Source organism: Podarcis liolepis, assembly GCF_965112155.1.
Source record: "Podarcis liolepis genome assembly, chromosome: 3".
In the NCBI taxonomy this organism is placed as follows: Eukaryota; Metazoa; Chordata; class Lepidosauria; order Squamata; family Lacertidae; genus Podarcis; species Podarcis liolepis.
Window position 1 is genome coordinate 94800010 of NC_139557.1, and position 16556 is coordinate 94816565.

The following is a 16556-nucleotide window of genomic DNA, read 5'->3' on the forward strand; positions in this document are numbered from 1 at the left end:
CTTTTCAGCCACCTAAGGAAATTAAACAGGTTTAACCTGCCTAACTAGCTGTTTCTTTAACATCCTCACTCTCTCCTAATTGGCCAGTTCTCCTCCCTGGTATGATTGGCTAAGGGTCTCCAAGATGATGACCCAATGGTCTGTCTGGGGCCCATCCAGAGACATGATTTGGTTACATATGTTCTTATATTTGTTTTAGACGTTTTATTGTTTTTAGATGTTATGTTTTGATTTTATTTTTCATTTCATTTTTTAAAGTCACAATAGGGTAGCCTGCCCTGGGCTCCTTTGGGAGGAAGGGAAGGATACAAATTTAATAAACACACACACACACACACACAGGCACACACACTATAATCCAGTGAAATGCAATGCACACAAGGCTCCCAACATGCGTAAGGTTTAATGGCAGGATGTTGTTGCTCTGATTACACACCCACTGCAAACATGGCACTACTCTGGCAGTCCAGAGGGCACAGGAAACTTCCTGCAGAGATTTTATTTGGAGATGGTTAAGATGAAAACCTCAAGCTTTCAATTTAAAAAATGGAGGGGAAAGACTTCAGCTCGACAAAGCTGCATTCCTGTAAAAAGTCACTTGGATTAATCCCCCATTGAAAGAAGTGGGATGCCCGCAAAACAAATGCCAGTGTGGTGTGGTGGTTAAGAGCGGTGGACTCGTAAAACCAGGTTCGCTTCCCCGCTCCTCTACATGCAGCTGCTGGGTGACCTTGGGCTAGTCACACTTCTCTGAAGTCTCTCAGCCTCACTCACCTTGTTGTTGTGGAGGAAGGGAAAGGAGATTGTTAGCGGCTTTGAGACTCCTTAAGGGGAGTGAAAGGTGGGATATCAAGTCCAAATGCATAGCACTGCACTGTAAAAGTGTATCATGCAAGTATGTGCATTGTGGGGGAAATTTTGTGGCCAAAGAACTATATTCCGTGGGCCTCTACAAAGCACTGTAAAGTCCCTCACAGAGAAAAACGGGAAAAGAAAGAAAGGGGAAAACATATTCACAAAATGTGAAAAGCAGACAACACCTTGGGGGTGGGGGCAAATGTAATCTTGCTATGTGTGCTCCTAAGAGAAACCTTCCATTCAAATAGATTCAGCGTCAACTGTCTATCAATATGTGTGTGTTCTTGTTATTAATACACGCACTGACATACTGTTTTATAACTGCTCTGCCCAAAATTAAACCGTGTTTTGTATTATGGATTTTATGTTGGACTTTTTAAATGTGAGCTGCCTTGAATGAGTTGTATTCAGAAAAAGTGGCCTGTAAATAGTTCAAAGAAAAATAAAGAAGAAAAAATATATGTTTTCAAACACAATTCTGACTTGAGACTGAAATTGGCCCAAGTTTGTGCAAACAAAAAATAATTCATTCTTAACTGCTCACATATCTCTATGTAGATATCTGCCTCTCCCCCCTACAGTTTACAACATGAAAAAAATGGGATAGAAGGCTTTTAATTAGGGCTATTCTTTACAGTTAGGGAACATAGGTTCTTAATAATCCTTTTTTTCCTGGAATATAGTATTCTGTATCTTTGATTATAGGAGACTTTAACCCATAGATTAAGTACAATTACCCAGACCTTTCCCTTAAACTACCACTGTCAGCACAAAAGCTCTAACCAGATAGTCTTGTTATAAAACAATCCCATTCGTTTAGTTAAACATTAGTGTGGTGAGAGCTAGCACAAAGACGACAGACGGATTTCAGTGCTGTTTTTATCTGATGCTCCATTTCTCTGGCATCTTTAAACTTGGCTTAAGCAAGCAGATCCTTCTGTACGAGGAACACAACCTAATTCAGTGTTTCTAGATACAGAATACTCAAACCAGAACTAAAACGCAGCATTGCAGCTGTGTGTTTCGATGAATGATGGCTCTGCAAGTAGTTAAGAGCTGTGCTGCAGGGTTCTCCCAAATACTAGAGTACATTTCAACCATGACATTAAAGTGTGTCCACGACTAAACAATGTATTGCAGTGAGAGGAATACAGCAAGATTCTCCTCTCCAGTTCCTGCTATGTCCATTTTTAGTTGAACCAGGACAACTTCCTCCTTGCAGTTTTGTAGGCATGCACTGGGTGAAAAGGAATGGTTTTAACTCAAGGTGTTGTACTGTTTGTTATGGCTTTCTCTGCAGCTTTTGAAAAGGTACAAGTAGTTTAGTTCCAAAGATTCCTTATTTTAAGAATTGATAAACTGCTTGACGTAAAATACTAGTATTTTACAGATTTATAAACTGTTTCAGAACCAGAAGCTACTGGGGCAGTGTATAGTAAGATAAAATATAAAAGATACCGACTATAAAAACAATAAAACTGTGTCTTAAATTTGTACAACTAATACAGTATTCCATAAGTGTCTGGTCATACTTCAGGGAAAGCCTTCTTAAATAAAAATGTATTCAGTAGCTGTAATTATATTAAGTCGTCAAGTCATAAACAAGATCCTGAATGCTTAATGGCAATTTGAGCTGCTGTCCCAGTCAGCTGGTTCATTGTCTTCAATTCCAACACAGCCCAGCAGACCACTGCACAGTTGAGATTGAATGTTGGAGATAGACACCTTATCTCAAGAGTTTGTAGGTATCATTGGGCAGAGCTTCCAAGCAGCTATAAACTTGGCTTCTGGCCATCAGAATTCACCTGACCAAAATATGCACAAGAAAGGAAGAATGCACTGCTAATGCACAATGTAATGTGTTGACCCTGGTTATAAAACCATCTTTGTCCATCTCTTTCAGTTTCTTGAATACTGTCAGGATTTTGCAACTGTAAGGGAGCTGTACAAAATTCACTATTATCTAACTGAATGGTTTCAAGACAAGGGGCAAAGAGCCCTTCAATAAACGGACTGTTTGCTGATGGTTCTATTGCTTCCCTGAGTTGCTGGGAAATTAAAAACACCACCACCACAACCCTGGGCCAACATGTTTTACAGTTCAACAAGATAGTTATCAGACATTTGTGTACTCCGGGTGTAAAGTTCAAAAGCATTGATGCCCTGTACCAGATTCCGACTCAAAGCAGCATCCCATGTTGCACCTTTCTGCCATTATACTGGGGAGCATATAAAGGTGAAGACATAGGTCTTCCCTGCCCCCCCCTCTGTTGTATATATGTCACCTCTGCAAATATTCAGAGGACTGGCTACTGACACATCCACAAGCACCCTGAAAAGCCACTATTTGCCTGAAGCAAGATTAACATACCGCAGCGCACAAAACCTAGCTCTTACACTTAGGAAATGAAATGCAATGACATCCATACACACTTAAACCTTCAACAGGTTTCCAACATTGTGTTACATGAAAAAAAGCAGACCTACACTTTGCAACTGCTTAAACTAGGGTTGAGGAACCTGCAGGCTTTCAGACATGTCCTGCAAGTTCATCATAATCAACACCGTCATTTATTACCTGCCCTTCACCCTAAGCTCCCAGGGCAGGTTACAACAATGAAACCACATCATTGAAAACAGTTTAAAACAACAATTTACAACTACAATAATAAGGCAAGTCCTAAAAAATACACATCTCAGGTGTCAAAAGCAAGCGAAAACGTGTGTGTATTTTGCCAACATGGTCAATTGTCAGAGATGGTGGGAGCTATAACCCAACAATATCCGGGGGGGGGGGGCACAGTTTCTCCATCTCCCGGTGAATGTCTATTGCCCAACTGCACAATTCCTGATAGTAACTGAATTTAAAACCACTCCTTACCTTCCAAAACATGAGCCCAAGATGTTCCACTATCAAACCAGATGTCTAAGACATCCTGACCTTGTATGTAATCCTGGACATTGCCAGCCTGTTCCAGAAATAAAGAACAAATTAAGGATTCCACAACTCTCAGACAGATCAGTTTTTCTTCCATTTCTACCCCCTTGAATTCTATATTGCAAAAATTCACAAAGGACCAGCCACAGTGTAACCTTTTATTATATCCTCATTGAAAGAGGTGACACATGTCAGCGTCAACTGAAGAGAAAACTCTTCATGCATGTGGGGCAGCAGAAGCTAGTCCAGTAAAACATTGTGCTATAATAAAATCTGTTGGCATTTTAAGGTTTAAGCTATAGTTTTCTTTTTGTGTATATATATTGTGGGTGTAATCATACAACCTATTAACAGTTCTAGTTACTGTCTTGACCCAGCTCCAAGATATTCTTTGGAACATGGGACATTACTGGGAAGTGCTCAGCCTTTGCTGCTTGCTTCCTTTATCCCAGTCTACCACGGTATATGGGATCAGAGTCAACCCCTGCCCTGCCAGACCACCAGCCTCCTGGTTCCTGCTCCTTGGCTTCAGCCATTACCTACACGGACCAGACCTTCAGAGAGAACTTCCACTGACAATGACTTACCTGTGCCAAAGCTTCACTGGGAAGAAGCTGCTCAATAGGAAGGGTCCACCAGGCATCACTGCCATGCTGCTCCACTATCTTAATAACATTCTCAATGCTTTTTCTGCACAGGGGGGAGAAAGCAAAGCAGAGACAACGGATCAGGAGACTACTGCTAATATATTCTTCAAAATAGCACAAGACATTGAAGCAAACTGAGAACCAGTAGAACAGAGGTTGCCAATCTGGCGCATGGGAAGGCCTTCGTTAGCACCCCCAGGAAGGAGCTCCCAACTCTGAGCATTCCCTTAAAAAAAAGAGTAAGTCTCCAGCCTTCCTAGACAAAAAGTTATGTAGCAAACTGTGCAGGTACTCTCTAGGCTTCATATTGCTTTATACTGTAGAGCAGCTCCCAAAGCTGGAAGTTCCCAGCTGCTTTCACTCAAATTGGTTGGGCAGCCATTTCCTCCCTCCTCTGGGGGACAGGTAAGCAGCAGGTATGCTTTCCTGCTCGCCTCATGGTTTCCCTTCCCACTTTTTCTAGTATCATAAAGCATTTTTATTTTGGAAAGGGAGAGGTGATGAGGGGCTCTCTCCCCTGTTTTCTTGTTCCGGAGGGCATTTTGCCCCTGAGGGGAGGGGTTAAGAGATGATGGGGCAACCCTTCTTGTTGATTCTTGCATTTTAATTCGGAGTGGCGGACAGAGTGGAAAGAGGGTTTCTTCCCCACCTGCCTTGAAGCTTGTCTCATTACTTTTTTCTTGCCCTGAAGGATGAGGGTTTTTTTTAAAATTTTTATTACAATAATATCCTCTAGGCAACTCAAGCTGGCAAGCATAGTTTTGCCCCTTTCCATTCTATCCTCGCAACCATAGTGTGAGGTACCTTAGGCTGAGGGACAGTGACTGGCCCAAAATCACCCAGTGAACTTCATGACCAAGTAGGGAATTTGAAACCTGATTTCCCAGGTCAACCAATCAGTTGCTGCTTTATTATTATGTAGGAATAATAATAATAATAATAGGAATAATATCCTATTATTATGTAGGAATAATAACCAGTATGTAGAAATACCAGTAGTCCCAGTTTTGTGTCGAGCCATACCCACTTGACAGCCATTTTGTGTCAAGCAATGCCCCCTTGTGACGGCCATTTTGTGACTGGTGCCTACAACATTCCCTCAGAATTCCAAATGTGTCCCTGGGCCCCAAAAGGTTGGTGACCATTGCATTGGAACTTCCAATTCTGAGACATGAGCTGTATAAAAAAGTAAAACTTTTAAAGAGGCAAGCTTTATTTCAGAACACTGTGACATAAGAGTCTGTGGGATCAGGCCAGTGGCTCATCTAGCTCATCATCCTGTTCTCACAGTGGCCTGAGGGAAGCACAAGAGCACTCTGCCCACCTGTAACATGGACATTATGGCATGTGGCTAGCAGCTGTGAATGGCCTTCTCCTCTCCATGAATCTGTCTAATCCTCTTTTAAAGCCATCCAAGTTGGTGGCCACAACTGCCTCCAGTGGGAGCGAGTTCCATAGTTTAACTACAATGAATTTAGAATGATCCATTTGTTTGAAGCCTCAGGCTTCTTACCATGGAGGGCAGCCATTTCTGTCGTCATATTTTGCCTTCAATGATCGTGAAAAGAGGCATGTGAACCTATCTAACTTTTTATAAGATATTATCTTGATTCAACACATACTGGACTTTAGCAAAGCATATAAAAAGTGATAACAAAGCCATGTTACATTCCCTGAGAAACCCAAAGGCCAACAGCAATTGAACACACTTTGATGAGATTAGATTACTGCATGTGAGACCTGCAACAAAATGATGCAGTGTGCAGCATTTCTATCTGGGTTCCCGCCATACCTACTTTCAAGATAGTCCACTGCATTCCCCCAAGCTTGCAGATGACCACCCTCTTAAATGTGGCTGATGCCATTTTGGCTACAAAACGACAGGCTCTCACAAAATCAGCTGGCTATAGGATGTACTTCACTCTGCAACCTGACAAGCAGTTGGTAGTGAAGATGCTATGGTTAGATATAATTAATAATCTGCATGTAACAGGCTTGGAAATAGCCACTTGCCTGGGGAAAATAAGAATTGCCTCCAGGCAACAAGGCACAAAACCTTCACAAGGGATAAATAAATGATATCAATGATGTAGACATGACAAATGATAAACATGTGTAGGTGGGCAGGTGTCATTTGTGAAAATAGAACCATTCTTCAGAATCTCAGGCTCTCTCTCTATTTCCTTCAAGCCCTTAAGCAGTTTTGCAAACAAATTTTCAGAGTTTGCTGTAGTACAGACTAGAACCTAGCAGTAACATTCATGGAAGAATTTATACTCTATATAGTCAATGAGTGTTCCCTGCTAATCTAAAACAGAACGTAAAATTAAGGCACAAAAAACATAAGGAAACTCCTTTTCTTAAGAAGTTAAAAACAAAATATGATCCTACAGATTTCTAATTAACCAGAATGAACAGCAACTTACTGTTCTCACAATTTTTTTAAAAAAAGAACTACTAGCTATAGTTTTTCAGAATCTCATTGGCCTCCAAAAACACAGTATTTGATAGCCATAAAAACTTTCCAAATCCTGGAATACATCTCCACTCTCGTGGGTTGTTTCCCCACCCCCCAAACAACAAGCGTATGTTTCCTGGTCTCATCTGTACAGTACAGACCTTGAAAAAAACCCAAGGCAAAAGTTCTCTCTGCAGTGTACATTAAACACCTTCCTCAAATATCTACTTATCACTCTACGAAGGGCAAGTTTCAGTTTGAGAACCATAATTCACAATGTAAGCAAAAGAAGCTTGGCTGTAAAACTTTGCCCTGGATTTATACACCGTATTGGGCAGAAGTTGCATTACGTGTCACTCTCTAGGTTTCTAGCATGAAAATCCACAGGGCAATTCACGCTACCATGACGCCAACCAATCATTTTGAAGTCTGATATTGATTACACCAAATGCTTATTTAGTGGGAAATTAAGCAGCACTGAGACGTTTTTGGGGCGAGGAAAGAAACAGGCGCTGGTGGTTGCTGCTCCAACCTTTTTGTACAACAGCGAGGAGTGCCAGGTAAGCTCTCTTGCAATTACCTTTTAAGCTACTTAGGTAGGACCTTATAAATTTACAGAAATTAATGCAGATTTTGGATCAGAAATTAAGATTTAAGAGCTACGATGTGGAAGGATTAGCTCAACCGGGTGATTTAGTAATTTTCTTAAATGAGGATAACCATATCCAGCTACTAGTGAAATTTAGGTGACGGGACATTTAGGTCTCTCATGGACAGATATTCAAGTAACTGAACTAGAGTACTTGGAAAGCAGCTGATTTAGAAAGGTAAATCATTTATTTTAAATCTAAGTCAATGAAGCAGCTTTCCCCTTATTTGAATAAAGTATCTAGTGTACAACAAGCAGCAAATGCTTTCACAAATTTGTAATTAACTCTTTCCATTTCTGCTCAGTGTTCTCACACTGCATAGTTCGGGATTTTGTAAGCTTTAAATTATATTAAGTTCCAGGGGCCACTGTTTCTTCTGTAAGTGGGAAAGCGTTTAGCTTCAGTGCTTCCACTTCATAGAGAGAAGACTGTTAATCTGTTTCATAGTTTATGAAACAGTTTTGCCTAGTTTTACACGCAAGTCCTTACCTAGTAATTCAAGTTCAAAGCTATCTTGATCAATAACTTTCATTTATCTGTTGTGGGAAATTGAAAGCTGGTTGTATTCCTTTTAACATAAATTCATGTGCCTCTAATCTCAACATTTCTCAAAGCAGAGAAATGCTTCTCCAGAAAAGATTTTATCTGCATTCAAATACCATTTTCAAACTTTTCTTCTTCTTCTTCTTTAAAGATTCTTTGATGGATCGTGGTACCTGCTGCAGCATAATCCGGTTCTGTACTATACTTGTGGGGCACCAGGGATGTACCAGATTCCCCACATGGCATTGGATATAAATGTGGGACTGGGTGGGGCAAGAGACAGCAAACTCTTGATTTTTCACATGTAACAGGTATGTCAGAAATGGACATTCTATGGGCTACGCAAAACGTTTGTTCTGCTTATCTTGAGGTTCAGGGGAACATTTCCCAGAAACCTATTTTAGACGAGATGCAATAAGAACATTTACAGACCCAACGATGGACAGAAAAGAAATGCTTCAAGCAGGGCTGTCAAGTGTAACAGCAACTCCATGTGGACTAGCCATATTTCCAGTGGAGGTGCTGTTACTTTTGAAGGCCACTGACCTTCACTGGATATTGCCTGAAGAACAACTGCACAACAGAATAACTAGCTACCTATTATTTACAGTGCATCAGCTCTACTGAAAACACTGTGTTTCTTTCCCAAATTTTATTTCTGTATGATAATGTTGGCATGATGTCTAGCTACACACGTAAAAGTATCGTGTGTTCAGCAGAAAATGTTCTGACAAAGTTTCTGTTCAAAATTGAGGTTCAGGGTAATGACCTATGATTTGACAGACAGTGCTTTCTAAGTCTGCCTGTCATTTCTGTAGGCCAATATTCTGAATACTTTCACTACTCCGCAAGGAATGCACAAGTTCTGTATGTAAAGTAAACGAACACATAAAAGTATAAAATAAACATACTTTTATCTAACTATGCAGTCCTCATTTGCACAGAAGCTTAGTTTGCAGTCATGTATTACTAACTACTGTATTTAACCAAAGGGAAGATTTGCTTCACATGATTGTTCCGTAAACTGTCCTTAGTTTACACCTGCAAGTGACAATATACAATCTGGGCTTTTAAAAAACTTTTGGAGTTGACCGATTTGCCCCAATTGTTCAGTACAACTAGTCAGCAACATTAGTGGCATATATATCAATTGCATGTTTCAAAAGAGTACGCTTTTGCTGCTGCTTGTTAGACAACTGCCTAGATGTCCACTTCAAAACTACAATAAGGAGTATCTTTGCTTCCAATAAAATGCTTTATTCAGCTATTTTCAAAATGTCATCCCATGTATGGCCAAGAGTGCTAAGAGTGTTTAATTTACTTTCATCCCTGATCATACAAAAGAAGAGATTTTATGATCAAGGGTGTTTTTTTTATTAAATGAACCGAATTCATAAACAGTAACTTCCTGCAGTACAGGAGGGCAAAGTACATGATTGCAAGTAGTGTGCCATAAAGAGGAAGCAAATAATGTGTAGGATTATTTAGAACATGCGGTTTTCTGCATTCATGTCTAGAGCTTGGAGCATGTTCTCTCATTCTTATCCGTGCTACTGCCATTTATTAACCAAAGATGTTACCTATTGAATCTGAAATGTTGTACATATGAAGGGTATGTGGTTGGGCACAGAGCTCTCATCTTCCTCTATCTGGCGCTACAAGTGAACAGTGCTAAGTTAGCAGGTTCAATCGCTTCAGGAACACTGCTGGATTCGCCTTAACCAGAGTAAGCACACACAGTGTGAAATCCAGGTAGTAGCAGCACACGAGTATACGCAACCCCATAGCCCACTCCAGAAATCTTATTCCTAATTCCAGAGTTGGAGCTAAACATGGCCCATACACAAATCCTTTGTGACAAGAGACTATCAGGATCTCATGAACATCAATTTCAGAACTTCTAAAGCAGAGACTTCAGTCTTGCATGGTCAATTTCTTGTTTTGCTACCAGAATCACCAATGTGCTTTAAAAGCTGACAGAGTAAGAGAGCATGCACATAATTTTAATTTACGTGATCACAAGCACGAACTCTTGCGTAAGAATGAAGGCACCTTGTTGCTTAGGCCAAGGTCTGCATAATCCAGCATTCTTGGCAAGAACCCCAGCAACCAGCAGATACTAAGCCGTTCACCGGAAATTAGCCTACCAGAATACTTTGGTCAACCTTCTTGCTGACCCCTGCTCTATGAAACACACTTATCCATCTCTATCTGCTGCAGAATGTTTGCAGAGGGAGGAGCGCAGAGGACAAAGAGTAAGGTGTGGTTAAAACTGGAACACAGACAGTTTACAACAGCAAATTGGCAAGACAAAGCCATTTTTTACGTTTCAAGAAAGAGCAATGCCTTGACCTGCTTTGATACCTAAGCACCAAAGGGCAGGGGTACTAGTTCTCTAGTTGAGCCACAATATTTTGCAAACACTGTGAAATCTGAGGTCAGGCAGATTTAGGCCCAGCACTTCTCCTTCCAGTAATTAACCACTAGTTCTGTCCTTTTTCCTTTCCACCCAATCAGTTCTCTTAATCATGAAGAGGTGGGAAAAACCTCTTCCCCCTGGTGCAAACTAGTATGTCCCTCCCTGCCCAGCCTGCTTCTGGGGAAGCTAAGCAGGACAGGACAGGATTGGGTTGCATGAGAAGAGTTCACCAATAACACCAATAGCTCTCTTTTATTAATGAAAAATAACAACCAGGCCTTGCAAATCAGGAATCAGAGAGGAGAAATAATAAAGGCAGACATATAGGACAAGAGGGTGACATGGTACTTCACCTGGCCACAAACAAACATTGAGGGGAAAGAAGATGGGCTTTTGCAAATCACAACTGACATAAAAGACAGTTTCTCTGTGACACAGAGGGATTATCGTTTGATGATGCAGTCTTTTCTCCTGTGAAAGCCAGAATGGAGTGCAGTACGGCAGATAGGCAATAATACATGTGCTCAATGATGCTCTAGCTCCCAAGAGGTCTCCCGATACCCAAGATATGGGATATTCAGACAGACTTTACTCTGTAGCCACTGCAACCCCAGGCTGCATCTGCCCCTGCTGTAAGAACTACAGCTGGGCGACCTCTGCCACGGAGCAAGCGCTGCCATGAACATGTCTGGTTTTTCTGCAGACAGACTCAACACTGTTTTGCTCTTACCCAACAGCAGCAGTCTGGTGAACCTATGGACTTCATGCCTCTTCCTCACCTTCAGCAACCACAAAGAAACACCAGCTGCTGCTGCTGCTGTGTGGCCAGCCACAGCAAACCACAACAACAGGGACTAGTTCACAGATAGATGCCACTTCCCAAGGGCCAGCACAAATACAAAAATAGCCACCAAATGGAGTGATTCAAGACTCAGGCAGCGGGCTTGTTTCTTAGGGTCTGGAGCTCCCAGGTTGAGCACCCATCAGAGGCACACCCTCTTTGTTGTTGTTATTTAGTCGTGTCCGACTCTTCGTGACCCCATGGACCACAGCACGCCAGGCACTCTTGTCTTCCACTGCCTCCCGCAGTTTGGTCAAACTCATGCTGGTAGCTTCGAGAACACTGTCCAACCATCTCGTTCTCTGTCATCCCCTTCTCCATGTGCCCTCCGTCTTTCCCAACATCAGGGTCTTTTCCAGGGAGTCTTCTCTTCTCATGAGGTGGCCAAAGTATTGGAGTCTCAGCTTCAGGATCTGTCCTTCCAGTGAGCACTCAGGGCTGATTTCCTTCAGAATGGAGAGGTTTGATCTTCTTGCAGTCCATGGGACTCTCATGAGTCTCCTCCAGCACCATAATTCAAAAGCATCAATTCTTCGGCGATCAGCCTTCTTTATGGTCCAGCTCTCACTTCCATACATCACTACTGGGAAAACTATGGCTTTAACTATATGGACCTTTGTTGGTAAGGTGATGTCTCTTGGTAAGGCACACCCTCTTACTGTTTCCCAAATAAGTGAATGCAGACTCATTCGTCATTCATTCATGGAGGGGGAAACCCAGGGCTGCACTTGGCTCTCAGATGAGCAGGGTTCCCAGCACCACCCCTTCATTCCTTGATGCTAGACAGCAGAGCCTATGCTCCTCGATCCCGGTGTTGAAGTGCAATGCGCACTGCAAATAGGACAGGCTTCATCCTCTGTACAAGCATTTTGCTCCCAGAAGGTAAATTCCTGTGGTCTGTCTATTAAGCACACTGTGATGGTTTGACTTAGAATCATAGAATTGTAGGTTTGGAAGGGACACCAAAGGTCATCTAGTCCAACCCCCTGAAATGCTGTAATCTCAGCTTGCATAGATGCGTCCCATTCTGTGGCCGCTATCATAGGGATGTGCTGCAATCTGCATGCAAACCCTTGAGGAAGACTTTGCCCCATTTAGTCTGGAGGGCTGCTCTGTACTCTTATCCCATCCCATGCAGATCCCAACATCAAATCCAACAGCTGCAGTGCTTGTTTACGCCCAGCATCCATCAAACTCCCGGAGAGATTTTAATTTGGGAACAAACATGCTAATAAATCGCAGGATTGGATTCCTGAGCAAAATGCCCTGTTTCGACCAATCATCCACCACAGGAACCAAAACAGCAAACACCAGAATACGGCGTGTATCGTAACGCCAATGATTGTTCTACGCAAAAAAAAGATTGTATTTCTGACAGCAAACCAAATTCCTTTTTGAAATAAAACAGAAGACTGTAAAGTACCCACCTGTTTATTAATGATTCTCCCGTTTCCTTATGGTAAAAAACTGGAATGGGGACACCCCAACGCCGCTGCCTCGATATACACCAGTATGTTCTTTTGTCCAGCATCTCTAGCATTCTGTTCACCCCCGAGGCTGGGACAAATTTTACTTTCTTTAGTGCGTCCTGTAAAATAGCCAGAAAGAGTTTGGCAAAGTTGAGTCTTAAAGGAAGATGGAGGCACTACTTAGACCATGGATGGTGAGACTGGGGTGCCCAACTCCCATCAGCCCCAGCTAGCCTAGCCAATGGTCTTTCTTGCTACACATCACTCATCAGAAAGCCACCTAGAGGCATGCAGTAAGACTGGTACCTTTGGTAATTAAAATATCAGCTATGCAAAGTATGCCCCCCTCCCACATACAAGTGAGTATCCATACACCTTAGAAGTCTGCCTCGTACCTGGGCAGCAGCCTTGAGATTTGCCGTATTAATGAACCACTGCTTGCTGGCACGAATGATCACTGGTTTCTTAGTCCTCCAGTCATAGGGGTAGCTGTGTATGCATTTCTCTTCTTTTAATAAGCTCTTTGTTCCTTGAAGCATCCGAATGACTGAGGAAAGGGAACAAAATTATCACTCGGCTGAAATTCCAAATGCTAATGCACTTCTCTTGGCACAACAGGGCATTCATTATATTTGATAAACTCCACTTTATTTCTGAATACAATACAAAATATACATACCAGCTTCATTTCCTTCTTCGAGGACAGCTTTCTTTTGAAGCTCAGACCCTGCAGCCTCCGTGAAACACCCATCTTCACCCACCAGGCAGTCCTAAGGGGGAGGTGGGAACGTTTGAGGTTATGTCAAAAAAGTTGAGAAAGTTTTGTCTGATTACAGGAGTGTGAGCTCACTACTAGAAGGAGAAAGGTGATATCACTCTTATCCAGAGTGAGGTATAAGATGCTAAACTTTCCCACCAGAAGCAAATACATTTAGCCATGAGAGAAAAGCAGGCTTCCAAGATTTTAGTGAGGAGCATTAGCTCTTTCTGCTCAAAATGGTGACTATCTGTCCATTCTAAGAGGAATAAAACCTCTTACTGCTCATACATAAAACATTTTAAAAACTAAGATTAATATTTCAAATGCAAGCTTGTGGCCCCCCATCTCTCATGTAATTTATATTTTATACACATACAATTATATAGGTTAGAGTATTACATAACTTCACGAATTCTAAGGGGATGGGATCTATCTAGAAGATACAGTACTCTCAGTTCTGGATTTTGCAGAATAACCAAAGTGAAGGAACTATAGAGCTGGAAAGAGCTGTGGAGAATAGCTAAAGGATTGTTTTTAAACATGAAGAGGGTGTTATCAAAGGAGCTGCCTACAGTCAACTTGAGATGGCAAAAGGAGACTTACACAAGGTATTCTCTAAGGAGCACAAGTGATCTAGATGAGCCAGGCACTTGGAACACCCTACCCAGTATATGCCTACTCAGGCTCTGAGATGGGCAGGGGAGGACTTCCTAGTGGTATCACCAACAGGTTTTGCCTCTTGGGTGAGGGAGGGACTTCTCTGCATGCCAGGGACTTCTCTGCAGTGGCACCACAACAACGCAACTCTCCCCCTGTTGGAAATATGGCTGGCTCCTTCAGTAATGTCCTTCTAGCACCTTTAGAGGATGCTTTTAGTCATTCAGGTATTTTGGAAGAACAGGGACAGTAAGGCGGTATATGATATTTTGTGTTTTAGTAACCAATTGTTTGTCCCCAATGTTTAAAATGTTTTCTGTTCTAGGGTATGTTTTTTTTAATGCTTTTATTTGCATACTCTGGATGCTAGGCAATCTAGATGACATAAAAAGGAATATTAATAAAATAGAGGATTTATATACATCTTGTAAACCCATCACTATGTTTATTGCAACTGGATGATTTTCAGGACCAAATCAAGAGCATTCTGTTCCTTTATTGCACAACTACATGCGACCTATACCTGGATGAATACAACTATTGCTTTAATCCAATGCACAAACAAATTCTGTTCTACCTCTGACAGTATACTTAAACAGATAAACTTTCTTGCATACAGTGGCTCTTCCCTTCCCTCTAGTCACCCCAGCAGCTTCCCCCACCCAATTTATTTTGGTGGGCACCCCAATTCTCTGGAACAGATTTAGGCAGGTGTATGGGAGAAAGCAGAGGGGAGGAGAGGATGGGAAACCCTGTTGCACCATGAAAGATTTGTTCTGTTTGAGAATGGACGTATCATCTAAGTCAGCCTTCCAAATGCAGGGGCCCTCCCCACAATTAAAACAAGTCCCCACCCATGCCCCCCACCAGTGTGACAGTTGGTAGTCTGCTGTACCTTGATGGCACCAGAGTGACCACAGAGTGCTATCAAGTGATTTTATAACACTTATTATGTTTGATAAATAATATTTTTTGGTGCAAGGAGGGGGGGGAAACCCACATGTTAAAGACAAAGCAAGCAAAACCACAGTACCATGGGTAGTTGGTGATGAGAAGCTACACTGTAATCTTCCATACCATGAGCTGGGGCTGTATGAACTAATCCTGTTCCTTTTGACATGGTCACATGGTTTGCAGGCAAAAGGGGAGACTGCTTTTCAGGAATGGTGGGGTGTGAGCACACACCACTTTCCAAATCTGTACCTAAAGAAGAACAAAGCAGAAGTAAATACAACAACTGACCAGTAGAAAAACCGCACACATGTATATATCTGGAGGGGGTTGGGGGATGGAGAGAGAGAAGAGGTCTGCAGGGTTTCGTTGATGAAATAGATGGCCAAAGAAATCAGGCAGTATCTTTTCCAAAGAAATATGTACTGATAATTCAGGTTCTTAAAAGAAACTGCCAATAACAAGCACCATCTTAAAAAGAAGCATTACCCTCTTCTCTCAGGTAGGAGTGTGCTACCTCTACTCCCTGCCCCACCCACTCCAGTCATTCCTATTGTTCTCAACTCATGAGCCACTTCCTGAAGCTTCCTGCATTTGTGAAGGCTCTCCAAACATCTTAGAACCCTGGAGTGAAGGGAACACATTGTTTCACAATGAGGGAGTGCTATTGAGTGCCCTTGTGTTTTTTGTTATCCTGTACTCAGGGTTAATGAGGGGTCTGCATACAGATGAAGGTGATGGATGGTTGCGTGAGAGTCAGGGAAAGGGGAGATCTCCCAGGGCAGGGGCTGAACAAGTTAGTCAACTTGTTGAGTGTTTAACACCCCATCTCCCTGACCACTCAGTTTAAAGTCTCCTCCTTCTTTCTATGGGGAGCTGTTGAATTATATAGCCTAGTTCAGTCAGACCTTTTGCCTGCCAGTGAGCAACTGGATTGCCAGATTCACCTCCTAAAAAGCCACATGTGAACAGCCTGTTGAAGGAGGCGCCAAGGGCTACCTCAAGAGTAACTACAATAATTTAATAAAAAGGTTTATTTTTTCAGATCAGCTATCATTCTACAAATTATTCTAACTCAACTACAGGTAGGCTACAGGTAAATTATTCTAATTTACAGGAAAGTAAGTCAGCAACTGATCCTCTACTATTCAGTATTAGAAATATATCCATTTCTTTATTCAAATATTAAAAAGGGGGTTACCTTTACATGTTGAAATCACGTCAAACTGCATATCCAAAGCAGCAGCTATAGATTGTACTCTTTCTGCCGCTACAATGAAATGTTCCCCAGTGTCTGCACACTTCACAATGGAATACCTATAATTTTATGACATCTTTTAATTTAGCACCATTCAAATTGTAAAA

The 16556-nt window shown here is 41.9% G+C and overlaps 1 protein-coding gene and 1 long non-coding RNA gene across 2 annotated transcripts in view; one reads left to right on the forward strand and one right to left on the reverse strand.

The window, feature by feature from the left end:
* The window catches only part of IARS2 (isoleucyl-tRNA synthetase 2, mitochondrial), a 32635-nt gene that overhangs the window by 10667 nt on the left and 5412 nt on the right, over positions 1-16556 (reverse strand). Inside the window, exons 8-14 of the mRNA XM_083494244.1 lie at positions 16393-16508; positions 15274-15443; positions 13503-13593; positions 13219-13370; positions 12782-12942; positions 4384-4486; positions 3740-3827 (exon numbers count right to left, since the gene is read on the reverse strand). Of these exons, the coding sequence (XP_083350370.1) occupies positions 3740-3827; positions 4384-4486; positions 12782-12942; positions 13219-13370; positions 13503-13593; positions 15274-15443; positions 16393-16508 (881 nt within the window). The remainder of the gene's footprint in view (positions 1-3739; positions 3828-4383; positions 4487-12781; positions 12943-13218; positions 13371-13502; positions 13594-15273; positions 15444-16392; positions 16509-16556) is intronic.
* Positions 4514-10171, forward strand: LOC310702920. The gene is made up of 3 exons (XR_014523792.1): positions 4514-5576; positions 7266-7461; positions 8246-10171. It is a non-coding gene; the product is annotated as an uncharacterized lncRNA (long non-coding RNA).